This window comes from Rattus rattus, chromosome 6 (assembly GCF_011064425.1).
Source record: "Rattus rattus isolate New Zealand chromosome 6, Rrattus_CSIRO_v1, whole genome shotgun sequence".
Lineage (NCBI taxonomy): Eukaryota > Metazoa > Chordata > Mammalia > Rodentia > Muridae > Rattus > Rattus rattus.
In genome coordinates, this window is record NC_046159.1 from 91921097 (window position 1) to 91946228 (window position 25132).

A 25132-nucleotide genomic window follows, 5' to 3' on the forward strand; every position below is an offset into this window, starting at 1 on the left:
TGAATGTTGGTCCCCGACAATGCCTCAAATGAACAGTCATTTACAATACCATCTAGTATGTGGGGAATGTAATCAGATTTACCCAGTTGTCCCACCTCCATCAAGGCAGATACAGTCTGGACTCTCAGATCTCACTTGGTTGCGACTAAGGGTCTGCTGGCATAGAACACACAAGGTCCCCTTGGGTCGAACGTGGCCCACCACGTGCTTTATAAGTGTCCATGGATAAATGGATGGGTACTTCATTCAACAACACAGGGATAATTTCCATCCCGATATAATAATCACACCAGCTTATTAGACTGTCTTTTTAATGAGTATCTTATGTACACACACAGCATACAACAAGCTTGGTCCCATTATAATTCCGTCAGGCGCTCAGGCATGTTCAATGAGCTGAGATACAGTTGGTGAAGCATGGCCTTTAGGTCAGGACTAGCTGGGTTCAGGCACATCTTGTGTGGAAACCTGGGGAGCCTGTGGCATCCTCCCCCAGTTAACCTAGGACCTTAAGTAGCAGTGACCTCCCCCTCCCCCTTCAGACACAATGTGCCCACCTTATTAACAGTATAAAAACCACAATACAGATGCGAAGAAATATTATGTCTTCCCATCCCTTCACTAAAATGCCAATTAACTACGCTCCCTAAACCATGATATACATTTTACAATAATCCCTAGAAAACAACAGCTACCAGTCATGTACTTCTGCACAGCTCACATACATGCACAGAAGAGTGGGTTCCCAGTCAGAAGTGAGACTGAGGACTTAGAGCATCCATGGCTTGTCCTGGAGCAGTGGATCCTTCTCCTGGTCTCCTCGGAAGAACGGGGCTTTTGCATGGCTGAGAAAAACACTCAGGCCTTTGCCCTTGACCACGTTCCTGGTGCAGTTTCCTATTGGCTTGTACGTCTTGTGTTTTCTGAAAACAATGTGTTGGACAGGGGTTTAAACATATCTCCGGCTGAACTAAATTCCTTTCTATAGAGTTTCTCATGATAGGTGCAAAAGGGCTAATTCCATTCAACCCAGTCTGTCGCCTGCGACACATCAGATCTTTGAGATATTTTTAAAAACATTCCAAAAACCAATTTTGTCAAGTTACTAACATCTGGTAATGCTTTCGGGATTAAAACAAACAAATCCAAAACCACAGTAAAATTAATAGGTCCCAGTTTGGTATTCATGGTTCTACGGATGAGTTTCTTCTTATACACATAATATATAAAAGAAAGAAAGAAAAAATGGTGCATTCATACAGACGAATGCTATTTGCTTTTGACTATCTGCTCTAGAGGTGAAAAGTGTTAAAAGCAGAAACTTACTTGTACAGCAAGATGGTAACCATGGTGACAAACATGGCCAGGCAGCCAATGGAGATCAGGACACCATTCACTGTTCTCAGAGGGGAATCTAGGTCTTTAAAACAGAAGGAAAACCACATGAATTACGCTCCATTCCGTTGGAGGACACCTGCTTGTGATGCTATTGTATAAATGAGCTACCGGCTCTCAAGGGGCTAAAAGGCTCTCCTACTCCATTGTGCTGTCCTCTGGCCCCATCTCAGGCTCTATGCCTGCCTCTGTGCTAAAACCCCTGGAATTCTGTGAAAAGCGTGTGGCCCTAGCTGGGACCACCCTTCCCTGGCCCATCTCAGGTCTCCTCAGTTGCTCAGTGCCTTCCCAGCATTTCAGGGGGCACCAGCTCTCTTCTGTCACTACCCTGCCTGCCTCTTCCTTGGCCTGGATCACACTGTACCAAAGGCCACAAGGCCGGAACGTCATCTTCTTTCTCCTCTGTAACCAGCAACCCAGCCAGTTCTGTGTCCATCCCGAAGCATACCTGATCACCTGAGCTGCCTCTCTCTGGTCTGCCACTGTCACCATCCGGTCCTCCAGAGTCCTCCTCGGAAGCCCTCTCTATTGACTGAGCCTACTCTCACAATCATCTCTCTGTCATGTGCCTGTGAGATCTTCCCCACGAACGCCTCACCAGAGCTTACAGAATGAAACTTCGAAGACCCTAATAGAAGCCTTCATGTGTTTTCGCCATTTATATTTAGGTCTTAGTTTCAAGGAGGTTCTTTACCAAGACAGGATCGCTAAACAGCAAGGTTTGCCCCACACTCTGTCTAGGGTGCTAACCACTGCCCTCCCCTCCCACTACAAGCTCACCGCTCTCGTTCCTCTGACCTGTGTTTTTTCTCCTCAAAATACTTGTTCATTTGTTTATTGCCCGTGTTAAAATAAGTCTGAGTAGATGTTCCAAGTTGTGATCTAACTGACAAATTCACAGGTAAGCAAATGACAACCTCTTAGGATAACATTTTGTAACAACAAAAACACCACACACACACACACACACACACACACACACACACACACACACACACACACACACACGCTGCGCACGCACGTGCCCCAAATCCTTAAAAACAGAAACAACTAAGTTCCAGTCAATCCTAAGCAGCTTGGCTGATTGACTCCAGGCCTCGATTACAGAAGCAGAAGCAGTCAGCAGTGGCTGCCCTGGGTCCTGACAGACGGTTAGGGGTTCAGTCAATGGGAGCAGGTCTGGGCCTCTCCTGGCTCCAGTGTTGCTCAGTTTGATGCTTAAACAAACTGTGAAATTGGTCTAAACGTTTTCCTATAACATCTGTTGCTGCTCAGGAAAGCAGGAGTCCTCCTTGTTTTGTTCCTTCGCCAGTGACTTCTATCCTGTGCAGGGTTCTGTTCTGGGGATGGAGTGGGCAGCTTAATGACTATCAGTAAATAAAAAAAATCAGCTAAACACCAGTTGAACTATCACTGTTTCTGAAATTCTGGTTTTGAAGTTCCAGTTAAGTTATAGGACTCACTGGATCACAGGGTTTTTGTTTGTTTGTGTTTTTGCTTTTTCTGACTTTCCTCTCCACCACTCTGTGTGTGTGTGTGGTTATGCATGGTTGTGCATGTGTGTGTGGTTGTGTGCGTGCATGGTTGTGTATGTGCATGGTTGTGTGTGTGCATGGTTATGTGTGTGCATGGTTGTGTGTGTGCATGGTTGTGTGTGTGCATGGTTGTGTGTGTGCATGGTTGTATGTGTACATGTCGTGTGGGTGTGAGTTCACTGGTGTATATGGAGATAAAGGGTAATCAAATGCAGGTGTCATTCCTTTTTCTGAGACTGGCTTTCTCTTTGGCTTGGAAATTGGTTAAGTACGTTAGGCTAGACAGTGTCTGAGCTTCCAGGAGTCTGTCTGTCTCCACCTCCCATCTTACCATTGCTGGGATTTCAGGTACACATCCCCACTCCTGGTTTTTGTGGGGAATCTGGGGATCTGAACTCTGGTCCTCATGCTTGCAAGGCAAGCACTTTACTGACGGATCTCTCTCTCTCTCTCTCTCTCTCTCTCTCTCTCTCTCTCTCTCTCTCTCTCTCTCTCTCTCTGATTTTGTTATGCACTGTGCCTGAGCTGGCCTTGCACTTATGACCCTCCCGTATCAACTTCCCAGGTGTTGGGAGCATAGGCAAGACCCACCATACACCCCTCAAATTTCCTATCTTTCTTTTCTTTTCTTATGATGCTGGGATAGAACCCAGGTCTTGATGGCTTCACTCATGTCAAGCCCTACCATTATGGTCCACCTCAGCCCGCTTCCTCTAGCTTTCAATCACTCACTACACCAAAAATAACCCGCGCAGGAAACCAGCAGTTTGCCGGCACACAAACAACGTGGAACAAGCCAAGATTTTAAAGGTAATTCAGAAAAACATAGGGCTGGGGCAGTCCTAGCTGCACAGCTCCTAGAGGTCAGGACACTGAAATGTCCACAGCCTCTGGCTGCCCCATTTCTCCTCCCTAGTTCTTGGCAGGTGCCAGTGTGCCTTGCCCTGTAAGAGGCAGGATATTTTCTCCATCTTGTTCTTAGTGCTACAGCTCTGGTAAACATTCTCATGAGTTACTGCATACCTAAGCCACATAATGACAACTCAGTCAACGACAGACTTCTCACACGATGGTTCCAAGAATCTGGGCCATGAGATAAACATTGCGAGTGAAGCCTTCGAGGGCTTTAATATTAAGTGTACACTTCGGCTGTAGGAAATGTTCATAAAGTTACAAAGCAAACCTCACCTTTGCCAGGGATAGAGATCAGGGTGCTGGTGAGGGCCAGGCTTGCATCGTCTCCCAGAGTGAAATTCACACAGTACGTGCCGGACCCATTGAAGGCTCTCCTCACGGACAGGAGGCACAGCTCATCCACAGCCACGGGGCTGCACACCCTGTTCTGGGCGATCTGGCAGGTGGGGTCAGAGATGATCGTACAGGCTTCCGTGGGAGTGCTGTGACGTGGGAGGGGGTGAGGGCACACAGGTTCCGTGAGGGAGAAAAGAATGCAAAGTTGGAGGTGCCGAGTTTGAAACAGGGTTTCACACGGTTGGTCTGGAACCTATGGTCTTCCTGCCTCAGTTTCTTGAGTACTAGGATTATAGACGTGAGACACACTATGTGCGCCTCTGTAATAACAGTTTTAAACAGAGCCTTGCCTTGCCTTGCCTTGCCTTTCCTCACACCCTTTCCTTCCCTTTCCTTTCCTTTCCTTTCCTTTCCTTTCCTTTCCTTTCCTTTCCTTTCCTTTCCTTTCCTTTCCTGTACTTACGCCCCTTTGCAGGTCACAATGAAGTCCATCAGTGAGTCGTCAGGCTGCGGTGTGGGCATTGGGACATCTGCTACCTGGATGATGTTGACTTCTAGGATTCCGTCTAGCGAAACAGTCAACATAGAGCAATGTCAAAATGCAACAGAAACCAGAGGAAACCACTCTGCCGTAGATCGTTTGCTGGGTCGAAATCCCAGCTGAGTTATGGTGTGAGGGTTAAACCCTCTGCTGGGGATGTGGTCAGTGCCCTTATAGAGGGACTTCAGGGAGCCTCCTTGTCTCCTCTGCCATGGGAGGACACTGCGAGGGGGTGGCCTTTCATGAGCCAGGGGGTGCTCCATTCCAGATACCGGATCTGACATTCATCCTCCAGGACAGCAAGCCATGAACCCCAGTTGTAGGCCCTGAGCCTACAAACCCTGTTACAGAAACTCAACTAACTACAGAATGTCCCTTAACAAAGGAGAAGGAAAAGGACTAGAGACAGCATTCTTGCCAACCGTGGACACCTTCTTTCATTACCTTAGACAGGACAAGGGGCCCTGCTCCTTTATCTCTACCCTTCCAGTGTTAGCTAAATGAGTGGGTGGCTCTGTGGATCTTGGCATCCTTCCCCACTGGTCTCCAGCCTTACCTACAATTGTGATGGTGGCTCTGAAGTAACCGTATCTGTTTATTCGGCAGTTTTCATTGGAAATGTCACTCAGCTCCATGGATTTGTAGCCAGTAGGCACTAGAAAGTTTGAGTAATAAACGTTTAAGATAAATAGGGATGAAGAATGTAACGGAGTTAACATAATATAACAAAAACCAAAGAACTTGTCCATCATTCTTTATTATTTTTGTTTCCGTGGGTTTGGGTGTTTGTTTTATCTTTTTTTCAGACAGAAACTCATGTAGCCCAGGCTGGTCTAAATTTACTGTATAGCCCAGGCTGGCCCTAACTCTGGGTCTTATTACCTCTAGTTCCCAAGTCTGGGGATTGTTGATGGCACCATCTGCTCCTGGCTTCTCTTTAGAAAGCATTAAGAAGCCAGGTGTGGCGGCTCATGCCTTTAATCCCAGAGTCAGGGGTAAGAGGACCTCTGAGTTTGAGGCCGGCCTGATGTACATCTCAAGTTCCAGGACAGCCAGGAATAAAAATCAGAACTCCAACCCAACTCAACCAATCCAAACCCAGCTAAGCATCAGGAATTATAGAGTTTTTCAGCTAAGGCAGAAATTAGTGTAATATAAAATGTGTAGCTTCTTCCAGATGTAAGAACATTCATTATGTAGGCACTGTGGCCACTTAATTCTATAAATAACCTGTGGGAAGGCCTGAAAGCGTGGAGTTCTGAGAGAATGTGCGCTGTTGACATGGGCACGGTCATATCAAGGACCTCAAAACCTCAAGTCCATGACAACTGCAAAGCCTCCGCCCAGGAAGAGACCTGGAGAAATGCCAAAGCCTTCCTTAGGGCAGCGAGTGCCGATGTGTGTGCAGAAATTGTCCACCATAGCTTTCTCCCCACAGATGTTTACAGCCTGAAGACTGCTCCCCTGCAGAGACAGCTCCTTCTAAGATTAGTTAAACCGGCCTCCTTGATCAGCTATAAACCATAGGCCCTGCCTCTCTCTTCATCATCTCTATATAATAAACATGTGCTTCTGGGGGTGCTAAGCCTTCTTCACCTGAGAACTCAGATCCCAGCTTTCTGTCTGAGAAAGCCTCTGACGGTCTTTTCTTGGTTTTCTCTACATCTAGTCAGGTCAAGTCCCTGGAGGCTGAGCAAGGAGTAGAAGTCCCTTTTCATCGGGGTGCAGCTGTTCTGCCTTAATGCTAGCACCACCCGTTTGCCCACACGTCACTAAACTGGTCTTTGCCTCTATTTGCTCACCAACAAAATAGAATATCACTGTCCTCCCAGGTGAATCACGTCAACCAAAGTGCAGCCTACTGCTCTGCCAGGTGTGGTATTCATGCCTGGGGTTCCAGTACCCTGGAGGCTGAGGCAGAGGGATTGCTGTGAGCTTGAGACCTATTGAGCTTATAGTAAGTTGGGTTAACATGTTAGATCTTTAAAAAAGAAAACAAACCCATACCGAAACTAACCGGGGTGTTTTGAATGAGATGAAACCCATAAGCTATAAGTCACAAGGCATTTGGATCCTTAGTAGCTGCTTGGGAAGAATTAGGAAGTGTGGCCATGTTGGAGGAGGTGTGTCATTGGAGGTGGGCTCAAGATTTCAAAGCTTCCTGTCATGCCCAGAGTACTCTGCTTCCTGTTTATGGCTGGGAAGTGAGTTCCCAACTGGCCTTAACTCTGCTGCTGCCATACTTGTCAGCAGGATAGCGCTCCCTCCTAAGCCTCTGGACCTGTGATGCCCAGATAAACCTTTCTTCTGTAAGTTGCCTTGGCCATGGTGTTTTATTACAGCAGTGGGAAAGTAACCACCACACCATTCAACCAACTAACCTACAGATAACAACCCTAAAATGGACACATCAACTAACACAGAACTCTGGCAAGTCCAGCTGAATTGGAGAGCTGTAGGTTCAGGGAGAAACCCTATTTCCGTCTAAGGTGGCAGACAACTGAGGAAGACACGGGTCATTGAGCTCTGGCTGCTGTGTGCACACAAAAAGACGGGACCAAAGCAGTTGTGGATATAATTGAGCAAAGAAACTAATGCCTCACCCGCATAATTTAAAATGGTGTAGCTTTAGGATTTAAAGTCTGCAAGGAAAATATGACAATGCCCACCTTTATCTTCTCTTTAATTCCGTAAGGCACTGAAACGGAGGGAGGGAGTCGGCAGTTGTTGTTGTTTTTCCTGTGTAGCCCTGGCTGTCCTGGAACTCTCTTTGTAGATGAGGCTGACCTGGAACTCATAGTGATCTGCCTGCCTCTGCCTCCTGAGTGCTAAGACTGAGGGTGCACCCATTGCACAGTTTGGGAGTCAAAGTTTAAAAAAGATCCTCATCTTAAAAAAAAAATAGAGCTGAAGAGATAGGTCAGTGGCTCAGAGCACTGGCTGCTCTTTCAGAGGACCCGGGTTCATTTCCAGCAACCACATGGTGGCTCACACAGTATGTAACTCCAGTCCCAAGGGATCTGATGCCCTCTTCTAGCCTGCTTGGGAATCAGGGATGTATGTGGTGTACTGACATACATGCAGACAAAGCAACCATACATATAAAATAAGCAGATTAATTTTTAAAGAGTTTAAAGGCTAAATAAAGAGTAGGTATGGTAGTGCAAGTTTGTAATCCAGAGGCTGAGGCAGAGGGATTGCAAGGTCCTAGGGCTATATAATAAGATCCTTTCTCAAAATAGAAGAAAAAAAGGAGGAGGAGGCAGAAAGGAGGAAGGGATAGAAAGAGGGGGAAGGATAGAAGGAGGCAGAGGAGGCAAATAAATAAAAAGGACTTGTGATGTGTAAGGAGGAAGGCAGCTGGGAGCTCTCTATGGTTTCTCAAAGCTTCCCGAGGGCAGCATGCCCATGCCTGGTGGGAATCTCAGAATGAGGGCACTCTGGGAAATGCTATTCCTAACGCTGCCTTAGATTCTCACGCAGGTGTCCATCAGCAGGACAGGCTGGGGAACATGCCTGGCTTTCCCAGGGGCCTTCAGAATCCCCTCAGTCTTTCCTGGTGGACTCTGCAGCAGGAGGCTGGTTCATACAAAGCTGCTAAGAATCCCAGCTTTCCCCCCGAAGCTATAGCGTTCCCTCATTTAAAGATCTGGAGGAGCAGACTTGAGCTGTCAACCTGAGTATAGCGCTACAGCTCTGCTGTGGTCTAAAGTAAAGCTTCTTTAGGAAGCCGACAGCGAGAGTCAGGTGTCCTGCTTCAGGCGGAATACTATACAGACATGCATCATGAGCTTTTGTAGATGGCAGATCTGTGAGGTCAAGATTTGTCAAAGGATCAATGGAGGTGAGTGCAGACCTCAAACTGCAGGTGAGAAAAACTCAGTACTTAATTCTCTGTTCCCCAGAGAATGGTGTGAGAGGGGTTCACTATGAATGCAGGAAAGTTCTACACAGTATGAGACCACATGACATGATAGGGTGTGTGTGTGTGTGTGTATGTGTGTGCACGTGTGTGCGCACATGTGTGCTGTTTCATGTGAGCATGTGTGTTTGTGTGTATGCACGTGTGCTTGTTCGTGTGTGTGCATGTGTGTGCACGTGTGTGTGCACATGTATGCTGTTTCATGTGAGCATGTGTGTGTGTATGTGTGTGTGCACATGTATGCTGTTTCATGTGAGCATGTGTGTTTGTGTGTATGCACGTGTGCTTGTTCGTGTGTGTGCATGTGTGTGCACGTGTGTGTGCACATGTATGCTGTTTCATGTGAGCATGTGTGTGTGTGTATGTGTGTGTGCACATGTATGCTGTTTCATGTGAGCATGTGTGTTTGTGTGTATGCACGTGTGCTTGTTCGTGTGTGTGCACGTGTGTGTGCACATGTATGCTGTTTAATATGAGCGTGTGTGTGTGTGGGTATGTGTTCACCTGTGATGATGTCTAATGGAATACACACAATGTCACACTGATCAGCGCCCGTCTTACAGAGGCTGTTCTGTTTCTCAGGTTTGTTCACAAAAGTCTGAAAAGGAACAAGTGTGACTAGACAAGGAAAAAAATCCTTTAATGGAACAGTAGGACTGGCTTCCCAGTCCCATGTGCAGTCTCTGCCCAGTGCCCTCTTCAGCTTGGCTACGGTTTCCAGGCCTGTCGTCTCACTTGGCTGTGTGGTTGGTTTTTGAGCCAGGGCTTCAAAGCTGCTGCTTACTGCCTTACTGCAGTGCTGAGAATGGAGCCCACGCCAATGCTTGGCTTCTCAGCCACATTCCTGGCACCCCTGACTTCCGAGTTTAGCTGAACCCTATTCTGAAGCTCCTCGCCAGACCAGAGGGCACGTGCTTGTTTGTCAATAATGTTCAATAATCTAAGTTGGGCCAATGAGATGTATCAGTGGGTAGAGACGTTTTTTCTGTGAGGCAGGGAAGCCTGGATTACACGTGGAAAGAAAGAACCAATCCTCTATACCCCACCCCCACCCTACCATCACCACCACTACTACTACTACTACTACTACTACTACTACTACTACTACTACTACTACTACTAATGATAATAAATAAAATTTTATAAAAAAAATACAAGCCCATTTATATGCTCTACATAGCTGGAAATGCTCTCTAGTGGGGAAAATCCTTTTAAAAGTCATGCTTAGCCACCTGACAGCACATAACCGTAACCCCAGACCTGGGCTGGGTTGAGAAGATCTCAGGTGGCTTCCTGGCCAGCCAGCCTAGCCAGGCAGCAAACTGCAGGTTCAGCAAGGAACCCTGTCTCAAAATGGAAGGTTAAAAGCCACAGTGGAGGACTCCTGGCATCAACCTCAGGCCTACACACACAGACTGGTGTGCAGTGAGGTGGCCTACACATATATGTATATACCACACATACACACACCACACACATACAGAAATAAACACACACACAAATAAATGAATAAAACTGTAAAAGGCTATGGGTAACTTCTGCAGTCACTGCGGGCCCCATTGCGTAGCCCTCCCCTCCCCAGCTGCTTTAGGAGTCTTGACTTGATTGTGGGTGAGGGAGAACCTTTGCACAAAGACAGGGCTCCTCTCAGTAAAGCTCAATGCCGAGAGAACACGGCTTTGGTTTTACAGCTTGACTTAGGAAAAACAATAGCAGCAAATTCAATTCCCCTTTGAAATTGGCTCCAGAAATATATTTGACCTGTGGCACGGCACAGTTACTAAGAAAAACAGCTGGTTTGACAAAAATATGACCTCAAAAGCCCAAATTAAGCAAATTAACCAGATATTTTTAGATACTAAAGGCATCTGTAATTTACTTAGAGTTTACAGCTGCTCCTTCTATTTAAAAGGATGGGAATCCATTCTGGCAGATAAAGGAGTTGGTTCTTAGAGCTGTGGAGAGTACCTGCCCATCATTTGAAAAGCCCAAGTGTGGTCCTCTGAGCCTGTGATCCCAGCAATTGGAAGGTGAAGTCTAGGGGACCACCAGGTCATCACCCTTGGTGAGAATATTGAGTTTGAAGCTAGCCTGGGCCACATAGGAGGCTGGGGAAGGGAAATGGAGGAGACGGGAGGAGAGAGGGGAGGGAGGGGATTTAGAATCCTAGTAAGACGAAGCTGTCTTCTGGACTAGCCCAGGACTGCTACATCTGTACCTGGATTTGGGATTCCTTAGTTGCTCACCAACAGCTTGCGTGTGTTTGTTGGTACACCCTGTGACACTGCTGACACCCGGTCAGGTGTGATAGGTTTCTATGCACAGTAACTGACAGCTCTCCGTGGTTATTTAGCAAATAGGGGCAAAGAACAAAGCCCATGATGTGAACCCATTTACATAAAATCCAAAATGAGAAAACGCACAGGATGCTTGTAAATGCATAGAAAATGATCTGACAGAAACCCAGTCAGCAATGTCAAGAGGAACTCCGGGAGAGAACACAGGGGGCTTCGCCTTCTATGCTAGGTTTCTTTGTGGGTAGTCTGAACTTTTTAGTAAGAAATGTGAATTAACTATTTTACAATGTAAGACATTCTAGGAAGGAATAAATTTGAGCAATGTAAACCTAACGGCAGGTGGGAGATCAATACAAGTTTGAGGCTACCCTAAGCTTACATATCAAATTCAAGCCCAGTAGAGCAACATAGTATCTTACGCCTATTGACTAAGTTACCGAACAACTAAGTAACTAATGAAGACCACCACCGAGCCTCCGCTGCACCACCGAGCCTCCCTTGTGGCTGCCACCACCACCACCACCACCACCACCACCACCACCACCACCACCACCACCACCACCACCGGGTTCTGGAAATACTCACTTAAAGAGGGACTAGGTGTTGATAATGTGGGTGAAGGCGAAGATGCAGGTGAAGGAGAAGTCGAAGAAGAAGGTGAAGGTGTGGGTGAGGGGCATGGTCCCGGCACTGCAGTTTGCACGGTGAGGTTAAAGTTGAAGGTTCCATTGAGCACATACGTGTGATTCAAAGTGTGATTGTTGGAGACAAACAGGCCAGTGTTGTCCCCAAAGTTCCACTTGTAGGAAATGGCAGAGTAGTTGAGGAAATGACTGGGATCGTGAATGAGGACATCGAAGAAAATGGGGAGGTCTCTGAGGAAGGTTTCATCAGACGAGTTCCGGTCATTCTTCTGGTACATGGTCACGAATATAGGGATCTGATCTAGAAGATATAACACAAGAAAAAGAAAACACATGGCTTGCCTGTGAGGGGAGCGCTGCAGGGAGGCCTTCTGCCTGAAGATTAGACCTTCTCAGAGGTAAGCTTTAGTTCTGTGAGGGGCAGCACAGAATGAAACAGATCCGTTCTGCTGGGGTCCACATGAGCCTTAGGCTCACCCAGAACACTGGGTGCTGATTCTCTCCCCATCTGCCCATGTCGAAGGGCTAAATGCCCTGTCCTCCTCCACTGCTGTGGAGTTCACGCCACGCACCTGTTATCACATACACGTCTTTCACTTTGGAGATGGGAATGTATGCCCGGCCGTGTCTTCGAAAGACAATCACTTCCATGACCTGAGGGCCAACTGTCAAGTTGACTGTGTTTATAGAAACTCGTGCTGAACACCGACCCAGCTTTTGAAAATACTGACCTGTGGAAGAACGGACATTTTGAGTTATTGGTAACGTCACACAATCTTTCGGCAAAGTTGTTTCTGAAAGGCTAGTGAAAGGCCGCTCTGCAGAGAGAACGGGCTGGATTTCCAGACAGGGAGCTGGTGCTGACCTCTACGCAAAACCTGATGAAGCAACTTTATGGTTGCACACAGGTAACAGCTGCACACAGCTGGTTAAAGCGAAGGGCTCTATAGCGGGACAATCCGGCCAGTTCCTAACTTATCGATGGACGCTATTAGGTTTAAAGGATTTGCACCTGTAACGCATATCCTTCCCTTGGGACTCGTTTGATGTCATGATGAGGTATCTGGGAGAGTTTTAATAGGTCCTGTAGTCACAAATGTGTCTCATTCTTGTAACAAGTTAAAAGCAGCTGATGTAAGTACACGGGCATGGCTCTGTTTAGGTTTTCCTGGGAGACTGGAATTGCACTTCCTAGAAAAACTTGTACCCAAAACCAGCAAGACATGAAAGAGATCACAGGGAAGAGACATGACAGGGATCACAGATACGAAGGGAATGGACGGCCCACAGGAACACATCTGAATCACTCCGTTTCCCTCTGCAGCCGTCCCTGAAACTCCTAAGTGCTGGCCACAGAAGTGGCAGGTCAACGAGTGTGGGCTTGGAGAATCGAGCAACAGAGCCGCCATGGCACCAAGAAAGCTGGTTTCAGACAGGCATGACACTCGGCCTATCCTGTGCTTTGTTCAGTGGACTTGCTTTCTTAATGCTGAAGTAGAGGATGCTCTCCCAGAAAGGACAAAGCCTTAGAAATCCAGGAGTTGCTCAATGGGAGCAGATTGAAAATTCAGCCTGGTGATGGTGGTGGTGGTGATGATGGTGATTGTGTGTGTGTGTGTGTGTGTGTGTGTGTGTGTGTGTGTGTGTGTGTGTGTATGTGTGTGTATGATGTGTGTATGTTATGACGTGTGTATGATGTGCGTGTGTATGATGTGTATGTGTGTGTATGATGTGTGTGTGTATGTGTGTGTATGTGTATGTGATATGTGTGTGATGTGTGCGTGTATGATGTGTATGTATATGATGTGTGTGTGTATGATGTGTGTGTGTATGTGTATGATGTGTGTGTGGTGTGTGTGTGTGTAGTGTATGTGTGTATGTCTTCGGTGTGTGTATTGTATATATGTGTGTGTGTGTATGGGTGGGTGGTGCGGTGTATGTATGTGTATGTTTTGCTGACTGTGTACATGCTGGGCATGGGTTCTCCCACCAATCCATAAACATGGCCCTCTGGTAATGTACTGAGAACTCAGCAGTCTTGTTAATAATGACCTAATTTTGTTCTTCTTAAAATAACACTTCACTAATAATAGAGCAAAGTGAAACCTTTTGTGGTTTTAGAAAACAGAGGGCAGACCGTGACAGAGAAGAACAGTGCCGATATTGTTCTAGGATCCACACATGGAGGTGTTATGCAGTCATTAAAACGATTTAGGAAAATTTAAATAATATAGACAAATGCTATGATAGCAAAATAAAAATGTGTATCCATTATTATCTTAAGCAACAACTATTAATATTGAAAATGTCATTCGATAGCAATCATGTCTGATGTTGTGAATGACTTTTATATTTCGTTTGAGCTCTTCTATGTTTCCAAATTCTCCCCAGAGAATGCACTTCTTCAACTTTGAGTACCTCATTTAAGAACAAATTAATGAATAAATAACCATATGCCATTCAAATACATTTTTCACAGGACTATGTTAGACTAGATTTGTCTGTCTCTGAAGAGAGAGCCAAGTTCTCTCCCTTCTCGTTATGTCTGTGGTGTCCCAAGGACATGGCGAGATTAACCGGGATTTCACTTCCTCTCGCTGTTCACCCAGAAAGAAGAAACAACGGGGGGATGGGTGTATGATTTCAATTAGGGAATAAGAAAGGACAAGGTCAAAATGTGAGAGGAGTGCAAAAAGCTAAGAGTTTGTAAAAACAAACCAAGTGTGTGGAAGACGTAGACGAAGTTCCATTTCTTCCGTCCGTGGGGGCGAGGGAAGGGCTTCCTGTCAGGGAACCTGAGGTGCTGGCCTTGGCTGGTGCTGTCTTCCCAGTCCTCATCGTCTGCCCCTGCGGTCCAGTTGTAGACACACAGGTCAGAAGCCAGCTCCAAATCTAACCAAGAGCAGATAGGTCTAGTTAGTTTTCTGGCCTCCAAGTGCCCAACACTCAGCCCAAACACTCCCGTTTCCCAGAACCACCATAAACACCGCTACAGGCTAACGTCTTAGTGTTCGGACTCCACCCATTGCATACTGATGCTTTCCCATGTATGTGTTGTATGCCAATAAAATATTATACTAATCAATTTCCAGGAAACTTCCCTCTGGAGAGTTAACTTAACACATGTATCTTCCTTTCGAGTCTCTGAATCTCAGTGCTATCCAAACCAACCTGCAGGATGCATCTAGTGTGGTCCTCCATGCTCAGCGTCTTTCCCTCCCTCACTGGCATCACGGCCAAGACCTAAGTCATGTCCTCCTTCAGCAGAGGACTGTCCTCAGGAAAATATTCCCTCACATCCCTGCAGCGCCATGCCCACACCCACGCCTACCCCAGCAAGGCCCGCACACACAGGCTCTCGGCAACCAGCCACAGGCTATTTGTCTCTGCCAACATTCAGATAAAACACAACAGTCTGCTCATCACCTCCTAGGACTTTGTCACCCTCTGCTGGCCTCTGACAGCAGTAGCACATACAAACAGACACATTTACACATATTAGTGAAAATAAGTCCTAAAAAGATTAATGCATAGTTTACGCATAAATCTACTACACATAAATCTTTTGTGCATATATTCTAGGCATAGTTTAACAGATTAGATACTGAAAACTCAAGAGAAACAGACACAGAAAAATGTTTGGAATCTAGGGGTCGGCATCAGCCTCTCCAGATGTGTGGTATTTTCCACTTCCTTATCTGTCATCCAGAGCACCCCCTTGGCCTGTGTCCTTCAAGAGCACCTTTATCTGGCCACTAGTCATGATTGTTTTTTATTCTCAAAATTTCCTCAATAAGGCCAAGGGCCCTTTGAGCTGACTCTTGTTTCCTTTTGACACAACTCCATAGGCCTTTGAGTTCTTTCTCGTTTTCTGTTACAGTTAGGATGTGATGGCACCCGCCTTTAATCCCAGCACCAGGAGACAGAGACAGGCAGATCTCTGAGTTCAAACCTAGACTGGTCAACAAAGCAAGTTCCAGGACAGCCAGGACAACATAGAGAAACTCTCTCTCTCAACACCCCCATCCTCCCCAAAAGTGTTTCAGGTTTATTTGGTACTTGCTATGTGGTCCAAGCTAGCCTCAAACTTGAGATTTCCCTTTGGCAGTCTCCCAAGTATTGGAATCACCGACATATGTTCCCACTCTGGTCAGAATTTTTTTTTTTTTTAAAGTAAGAAGTTGGGCACAGTAACACACATCTGTAATCCCAACACTGTGGAGACTGAGGCAGGAGGATCATGTGTTTGAGGCTAACCTGGATACCAGGTTATAGGAACAAGTTATAGAAAGATGGGGTTGGAGGGGAGAAGAATATTAAATACTAGATTACTGTTAACCCCAGTTCGTACAGAATTTAGTGTTTTCCTCAAAGGGAGATAAAAAACTAAGGAGGAATAAACACACCAACAGATTTACAAAAGCCTGCACAGTGTAGGAGTAGCTGCACCAATGTCTGATAATCTCAATGGTTGTCTGAGTTCTTGAGAGTGTACAATCCTCACAAAATAATGTCCCTTGGTGTGCTCATGCTCTTTTAACATGGATAATGAATGCATCTCTTTAAGAGCAGCCCAGAGGGCTGGAGAGGTGGCTCAGTGGTTAAGAGCACTGACTGCTCTTCCAGAGGTCCTGAGTTCAATTCCCAGCAACCACAGGGCGGCTCACAGCCATCTGTGATGGAATCTGATGTCCTCTTCCGGTGTGTCTGAAGCGAGTGACAGTGTACTCACACACATAAGATAAATAAATCCTTAAAAGAAAAGAGCAGAACAGAATCAGAGCCACACAAGCAGCGTCGGCACCAGCAGGACACCGTTTACTCAAAACACTCGTTGACAGAAATGAGCCAATCAGCACACCCTCTCATGCGGGCCCTGTGTGCTGTTTGTTTGTTCATTTTGTGGACAGAATAGTTCCAGGAAATACAATGAGAACCTGAGCAAGGACAGTGATTACAGAAGACACAGAAGACAAGCTGGGGGTGACAGTGGAGGAAATGCAGGTTGGGTGTTTGAGTGAGTGGTGCTGGGCGGGTGTTCTGTCACTGAGTTCATCCTGTCCCACAGGGTAGCTCACAGGGGTCACCTGGGAAGAGCTAGAACAGTGATGGGAAGAGACAGGACGGGGAGTTAGTGGTGGATATAATCAACGTCCATGGTGTACAGTAGAAGTATTTGTACGATGAACACAGGCTAATTAACAAGGATGTGACCCTGGGGAGGAGGATGACGAGGGGTGGTGACAGCACCTGTGAGCATTAGGATTGTGGGCGGAGCTCCAGGAGCAGAGCTGAGCCTCCTTACCACTTCTGCAGTTCCTCTCATAGACGATATTGCCGTTGGCATCTTCCTTCTGGCATCTGGGGAACACCAGGTTCACCACGAAGGTGATATTGGAACCCACCAAGGCCGGTGAGTCACTGGTTAGGGCTGCCTGCACACGGCCTCCTAGGGCAGGAAAGAATGGAGCTCATTTCCCCAGAACACCTTCCACCTTTTGTTTGATAGGGCTCTGTGTGTGGGTAAGGACCATTCGATCCGCATGCCTCTGTACAGTGTGCAGTCATTTCCTGACTCTAACTTTAGCTTTCACAGTTCAATACCATAGAAGGCAAATAAGTCAGAGTAGCTAAAGGATTTTCTAATCGTAGAAAAAAGTATTCACTGAAGATAAGAACAAAGGGGTTTGGAGAGACAGCTGCTTTCCCGAGGATCCTGGTTCAACTCCCAGAATCCACGTGGCCGCTAGCTCACAACAATCTGTAACTCCAGTTCCACGGGAGCTGAGGGCCTCTAATGGCCTCCTTGGGCACCAGGCACACATGCGGTACCCAGATATGCACACAGACAAACACAAATACATGAGAGAGAGAGAGAGAGAGAGAGAGAGAGAGAGAGAGAGAGAGAGAGAGAGAGAGAGAGCGCCTTTTGGATTGAAGAGGCACATGTTGAAAGTTGTAGACTTTAATCTTAACACTGACTTGACTGACTGGAGGACTCGGCTTCTGGCCTGTGTGGGATGGTTCACTTTCTGGGAAGCCTCACCGCTGGATCTCTGGATGATCAGGTCATGCCCTAGTTTTTCTGAGGGTGCCTACGCTATGGTAGCCAACAGGCTGAAGGGTGAATCCGGCCGTTCTCTAAAGTATTCAGAGACCTTGGAAATGTCCAAAGTCCAAGTGATTTTTCGACCCAGAAAGTGAAGATGGTGAGGGAGGAGGAGGGGACCTTGCCAAGTCTAGGGGCTGCTAACTTTTCACCTAGCACACATCTCTCACCAGAGCCTGAGCCCTGGCTCACCTTCTTGTTGCTGTTCTGCAGCTGTGGCTGTGGGGGGAGGAGCTTGGGGGAGGAGCTTCCCACTTACCTTCCCAGGAGTCCTTCCATCTGCCCTCTCCCCGCCTCCACACTGGATACAGCTGTTCATCCCATTCATTTTCATCTGAAGACCAGCCACGTAATTGGTTGTGCTCCCTCATGTGATCAGGATACTGCTCATGGCCCAGCACATCACGGAATCCTATGTTAGTGTTTGGAAAACAGATTCTGTCAGTTCCACTGATCGCTTAGCACTTCTGTGAGAACGGTTGGTGGAGCTTTTCATTCTGATCACTGGGAAGCACATGCATAATATAATCAATACATCAAGTAACTAAAGGTGCTGAAAAATAAGTCTGGATGGGTGTGTCAGTGCAGGTATCTGTGAGGATGAGGCTAGCCTGGCCTACATAGTGATTTTCAGGTCAGTCAGAGCTATACAAGGAGACCCCACCCCAGATGTCAACTGAGGCAGGTGAGAGGTCTTAGCAGGTAAGGCTGCTTGCCACCAAGACTGACAACCTGAGCTCCTTCCCCGGGACCCATATGGTTGGAGGAAAGAGAAATTTGGACGGAAACTTCTTCCAGCAGCTTCCTTCCCCAGTCCTCTACCCTCTTGTCTACAGGAGTGCAAAGTCTGGGGCTCCCAGGTACCAAAGACAAGTGTGTCAGCAAACGAGATTCCATGGCAAAACTCTGCATTCATCCTGATGAATTTCCCATGTGCCTGTACCCAGGAAGCAGAGACAGGAGGATTGCCAGGAACTCAAGGCTAGTCTGGGCTACAGAGAGACTGTCTCAAAACCAAACACTCCTGACTCAAATAGAGTCCTTGTATAGTCTGTAGTTGTTAAACAGAGTTGTTTAAAAACCTGTTATTTGAGGCTGGACATGGCGGTGTATGCCTTTAGTCTCAGCACCTGGGAGGCAGAGGCAGGTGGATCTCTGTGAGCTCGAAGCAAACCTGGTCTACAAAGTGAGTTCCAGGACAGCCATGGCAACACAGATAAACCCTGTCTCAAAAAATAAGAACCAACCAACCAAAAAAACCCAAACCAAAACAAAAAAGCCCCATGTTATTTGGGTTAGAGTTGTAGCTATTTCCTTTTCTAGTTCCAAGCCTCTTAAAAATGCATTTGAAGCTCTACTGTTAGGTATATCTGCACTTAGAATTATTGATGTTTTGATTGGCTATGTTAATTAGTAATTAACTCTTTGCTCTTGATAATATTACTTGTTCTGAAGACTACTTTGCTAGTGTCTAATATATTATATATGATATGTACATATGTATATATGTGTATATATATAATTTTTCCATTGCTTTGCTTCTTTTTCAAAAGGACTTCTTTACTCTTATGTGTAGGAATCTTGCTTACATCTGTGTCAGTGAACTCTGTTCATGGTGTGGCCACATTCTGCATCCCAGAAGAGGGTACGGGATCTGGAGTTCAGGCAACTGTGAGCTGCCATGTGGGTATGGGGAATTGAACCTGGGTCCTCTGAGTCATCTCTCTGGACCCTATTTTCCCCTCTTTTACTTCTAGCCTGCATATATTCTTATTTAATGTGAGGTTTTTTTTTTTGTAGGCAGCTCATAGTTGGTTGTATATTTAGAAATCAAATCTGAGAATCCCTAAGTTTTATGTGAAGTACTGAGGTAATTTCCCTATGATGGGGTGACAGACATTCTGCATTCGAGCCTAACATCTCGGTTCTTATCCACCTCATCCTTTCTTGTCTCTTATCTGTGCATGGTGACAATTTCCTATCCATTATCTACCTCTCTACCTTCTTTGCACTGAGACAGCTGGGAGTCCTGTCTTTGTGAATGCCCTGTTCTGTTTTTGCTTTTTGCTTTGAAGGTGCTGCATACAGAATTCTGAACCAACAACCTGCCAGGCAAGCAATGTTCCCATTAACCAGGCAAGCAATGGTTTGAACCGCTGCTCACCTTCCTTTTCCTTTCTCAACAGAGAGGCAGATACAGTTGGAAATAGGATTGAACTGGGAGTCATGGCACAAGGTCTCTGTCATAAACAGGCTGTGTGATCTCAGGCCTTCAAATCAGACAAACCCCAAATAAGTCTCAGGACTGTTCCTACCTAGAACCCACAGATTCTGAGGTAGATGCAATCAGAGCCAGGATCAGACTGGGGTGTGACCAGTGATACAGTGCTTGCCTGGCATGCAAGGGCCCTGAGTTTGAACTTCAGCATCACCAGGTTGCTCCTCTCCTCCCGAAGTTCTAAAGTCAAAGAAAAATACAGGGAGCAACGGAGTGGGGTGGGGTTGTGGGAACGGCGACGGACAGACAGGGAAGCCAAGAGCAGACCCGTTCAATTTGCCCTGGCAGAGTTCACACGAAACACAAACTCGTTCAACAGAGGAGCTGGAAAGATGACTCAGTGGTTAAGAGTGCCAGAAGCACTCGCACAGCACTCTAGTTTGAATTTTAGTAGCCCTGCCAGGAAGCTCGCAAACGCTCCCATTCCAGGAGATCTGGCGCCCTCTTGTGGCCACTGCAGGTACCACCTCCACAATAAAATAAAAGTAACTCTCAAAGAAAAGAGATATTTTTTAAAAAGCATCAAGCAGAGATGAAAATACCAGGATTTAGGACTAGACAAAACTTCTTAGATTAACACCAAAAACAAATCCATAAAAGAAGAAAAGCTGATGTATGAGACTTTACTCAGGTAAGAAACTTCTGCCCTGTGGCATCCAGTATAGGAGAGTGGAGAAGACCACACTTCCACCAATTTATTAAAAAGCAATTCCAACTTGAAAATGGGAAAAGACAAGAGAGCACTGCAGAGGATGTATAGACACTGAACCCTAGAGGATCACTGAAGGACCCTCCTGCAGACGTATTGGGCCACTACCACCCAAGTAAAGGGAGTGCGGGTGCCTGCCAAGTGTTGGGACCTAGAAAAACTGGGCCACCACACACTGCTGGCAGGAACCTAAGAAGGTGCAGACATCTTGCTAAGTTCTACTAAAACTCGACATACGGCTAAGCACTATATGACCTGTCCAAACTGTACAATTTCCCAGAGAAAAGGACATGAGAAGCCATAGCATCTTGACTTGGAATAACTCTGATGTCCTTCAGTTGGGTAAGCAGCTAAAGTGGCACTTTATGACCAAGGACTCAAAAAGAAAAGGGAACAGCCTATTTGGTTCAGCAATGCCAATAAATCTCCAGGGAATCATACTGAGGAGAAACCCAAGCCAATGTCTAAAGTTCGTACTGTAAAATTCCTCCGCGTGACATTCTGGACCTAGTAAGATGATTTAAATGGACAGACTCCTAGTGGCCGGGGGTGCAGCTGGGTAGAGGGGGGTATTTGGCTGTAAAAGGGCATGGGATGGTTGTGGTAGGAAGGGGCATGCTACCACATGGTCAGGGTCTCACTATGTAGCTCAAACGGTCTAGAACTCACTATGTAGACTAGGCTGGCCTCGGACTCGACTGTCTCCTCGTCAGGATCTTGGTTGTGGTTTTTGTCTAATTTTGTCTTTGGGGAAACTGGGTAAAGGTTGTATTGGAATCTGTTTGAATTATTTCTTTCAATTTCACATGAGTGCACCATTAGCCTAAAACATATAAGTTCAACTTAAAATCAGACAAGCCGGACAACAAGCAAACTATAACCGGAAAATGGGGTGTATGGGGCAGAGTGGAGGTAACCCTGCAATTGGTTGAATTCTCTCCCCCACAGCTCCCCGATGCTTGGGTAGCTCATTGCCTGCTCTGCCAGCGCTGTTCCCGCCTCCTCATTGTAGATGGCCAGGATTGCCAATCCCTACGGGGCGTGCTCCTCGTGTCTGGAATGTTTAGTCTGGAACTTTGAGACTTCGATTAAAAGCCCTTCAATTCCTGGCTACTGATTGGTTTGTTGTTGTTTTGTTTGGGGGAGGGGTTGGTTGGTTTTTTCTAAGTCAGGGTCTCACTATGTAGCTCAAACGGTCTAGAACTCACTATGCAGACTAGGCTGGCCTCGGACTCGCAGAGATCCATCTACCTCTGCTGGGATTAAAAGCACGAGCCCTTTTATTCCGTCTTTGGCTATCGTTTTTTACCGACCCCCTCCCCCCAACCATGGCTGAAAGGACTTTGCTGGCTTCTCCTATTCTTATTCCTCCACGTTTATTATAATCTGTCCGCAGGAGGTATGGGGAGGTGTGGGGTGAGAGAGGGGGAGCAGAAGTGTGCAGATCTGTCCTTAAAAAATGCCATTGAATATGTGTTCTGATCACATACCTTTGCTAACTGATCTCCCAAGACTCTATAGCCCACTTTGCAAATGAGGAAAAGGGAATTTATTGACGCTAACTCACTTCACGGCCCAGCCTAGCAGCTGGTACGAACTCAATTCTGTCCTACCCCAAACCCTGGCAGGAAGAACAGTGGGAAAGATGGCATGTTCCCCTTCCGCCTGTTCTCTGTGTGACCTGGGCGAACTCCTGGCCCTCTTTATGGCCGGGTTTCTCATCCGGGGAAACCGGATAATCCCAAAGTCAGATTCCCCTCGCTCTGCGAAGACACCACACCTAGACCCAAGGTGGGCCATTCCTTCTAGCACCCCGCTGGCTGCTGCTTCTGTGTTTAAAGTCCAAACCCCGAGGCGGAGTATCGGGCGGGCGCCCCAAGTCTCGGGCATCACTGGCTTTGAGCATCCCTGGCTCCGTTGTCATGGAGCTGGGCTGATCCCTCTTGCCTGAGCAATCCTCGGGTGCAGGGACCACAGCGGTCCCACTCTGCTTGGCCTGGGATCCAATCCAGCCAGGACGATCTAAGAGAGGACCTGCCTTGCATAAGAGGAGGCAGGGAGGTGAGATAACTCTTCTCCTCTGGAACTACCCGGCAGCCACCTAGGTAGCCACATTTGGGGTCAGGGAAAGTTCTGGTCCCGGCTGGTTTCCGGTTTCTGGAAGCGAGGACTCTTCCCTGGAGCTTTTTTTTTGGTTCTTTTTTTTTTTTTTTTTTTTTTTTTTTTTTTCTTCCCCTGTTCACTAGCTAAATCCCCAACCCTTCACTTGAAAGGACTGGGCAGCTACACCGGGCCGGGACAAGTGGGCGTGCTGGAGCATGACTCCACCCCGGCTGCGCACAAGGATGTTGGACCAGTAGGCTTAACTCTGGAAGACGCCGCTGCCACTCGCTGGGAAGCGTTGTTAGTAGGGCCCCTGCAATAGAACCCTCCCAGGGTGGAGTCAGCTTGTCCCCAATATCTCCACTAAAGCGGCAGTTCGCCCTGAAGTGTGCGGACGGTGGGGGGAGTTCCGCAAAGTTAGCCAGAGCCTCATTTAAGAGCTCCGCACTTAAAGCAGATAAGGGTGGTTTGGGAGACTTGCTTTACTCTTGGGATACAGGCTATCCTCCCCTTCCAGCCATAATCTGGACTGAGAGGAAAAAGCTTCCAGTAGCCGCGTGGCTTTTGCTCTCCATGAGTCCTAAGCAAAGAACACAACCCCAGCATTCAGAACAGACCCTGCCTGCAGACCCCCAAACTCCAGTCAAGGGGCCCAGCCCATCATTTGAATCAATGAGTGTAAGCGCCCAAAGAGGACGGGACTCACGCTTGGCCGCCTGGAGCGGCAGTCCTGCAGCCAGCAGCAGAAATACCAGGACCCCGCAGAGACTTTCCATGCTGACTCGGAGCGCCCGCCCTCAGCCAGTCAGGGCTTGACTCTGACTCCCTAGTCCCATCCACCAGGAGTCAGAGTGCCGGCCTCCTGCGATCCTCTCTGTTTTATGAAATACAGGGCCAGAGGGAGATCATGTGACGTTTTAAGCAGTGTGGCTTGGTCTCCCTAATTCCACCTCTTAACAACTCGTGCTCATGACTCACTTGCTCCTGGCAGCTGTTTATTGACTTCGGAGGCGCGGTGTTTTCATTCGGTGATCCCACACTTGCTCCTCCCCACTCCTTTTTCTCTTCCTCTCCACCATCTTTCCTAGGTTAAAGGGAGCTTTCTAACATCCCGTTCTAGCATTCTTCACCAAGTGAAACCTGGTCGTTGGTGGACTTCGTGGTTCCTCTGTTGTGTCCCTTGGGTGCTCATATAGAAGCACCTTTCCAGCATCTGGACACCCTGCATCCCAGCTAGCGTTCCCGTCCCAGAGCAGACAGAGCCGAGGTGTCCTTTCAGTCAATGCCACTGTGTTGTGTGTGCATGCTCACAAACACTGCATGCTATGTCAGGAATTCCAAGTTCGGTTCAGCCTTCAAGCAGAGGAGAAATGTACCCCAAAGGTGAAGTTTGTGACATATCGACTTGGCTCTGTGGAACGCTCAGAACAAGCGGCATCATTTCCGGTAACTTCTCTATAATAACTACTCAGAATAGCTGCAGTGGCTTGTGGGAAGCACAGTTCGCATTGCCATACAGCAATGCTGGGGCACTTCGCTGCGCCTGTTTTCTGGGCAGGAGAAATCCTGGTTGTGGCACACCGTGACTTACAGTCCAGTGTAATTCAGGGAATAGAGCTTGTGTGGGGGTGGGGGGGAACACCACATGGAGGAGAACTGGAGGCTTCTGTACAACCACAAAGTAGCAAAAGTCTCTAGTTCAGAGGAGAAAGTGAAAGATGGGAAGAACTGCTTTTGTGTAACGCAAATAACTATAGAGTTCTGTCTGCTTTTCACTCTCAGTTAAAAATGGGCACTCAGGGGCTGGAGAGATGGCTCAGTGGTTAAGAGCACTGACTTCTCTTCCAGAGGTCCTGAGTTCAATTCCCAGCAACCACATGGTGGCTCACAACCATCTGTAATGGGATCTGACGCCCTCTTCTGGTGTGTCTGAAGACAGCTATTTATTTATAATAGATAGATAAATAAATAAATAAATAAATAAATAAATAAATCTTAAAAAAGTCAACAGTAAATGTGGCAGTGAACTCCTTCAATCCCAGCATCAGGGAGGCAGAGGCGTCTGGATTTCTCTCAGTTCAAGGCCAGCCTGGTTCGACACAGCAAGCTCTAGGGAAGCTAAGGTTACCCAGTGAGTCCACAACTCAAAAGCAAAACAAAAGTAAGAATCGGAAAAAGCACGCTTTTGCGCTAGTGAGATCGTTCAGTAGGTGAAGGCGTTAGGGTTAGGGTGGTGGAAGGAGGGAAGTAACGTCTGCAAGCTGTCCTCTGATCTTCACGCTAGAGCTGTGGCTGTGCCCTTATCCCTAACCCCCAGACGAATGTAAAAGCCGAAACGACAACCAACA

The 25132-nt window shown here is 47.1% G+C and overlaps 1 protein-coding gene across 1 annotated transcript; it reads right to left on the reverse strand.

Annotated features, from left to right (window-relative positions):
- Positions 1–298: 298 nt before the first annotated feature.
- Gpnmb (glycoprotein nmb) lies at positions 299–23642 on the reverse strand. Its single transcript, XM_032906555.1, has 11 exons — positions 23491–23642; positions 17954–18106; positions 16891–17034; positions 14304–14477; positions 12158–12316; positions 11527–11886; positions 5279–5377; positions 4645–4747; positions 4119–4327; positions 1327–1420; positions 299–923 (listed from the first exon to the last, which is right to left on the reverse strand). The coding sequence occupies exons 1-11, from the start codon at positions 23558–23560 to the stop codon at positions 770–772; spliced, it is 1719 nt and encodes a 572-aa protein (XP_032762446.1). The 5' UTR covers positions 23561–23642; the 3' UTR covers positions 299–769.
- Between the last annotated feature and the right edge of the window lie 1490 nt (positions 23643–25132).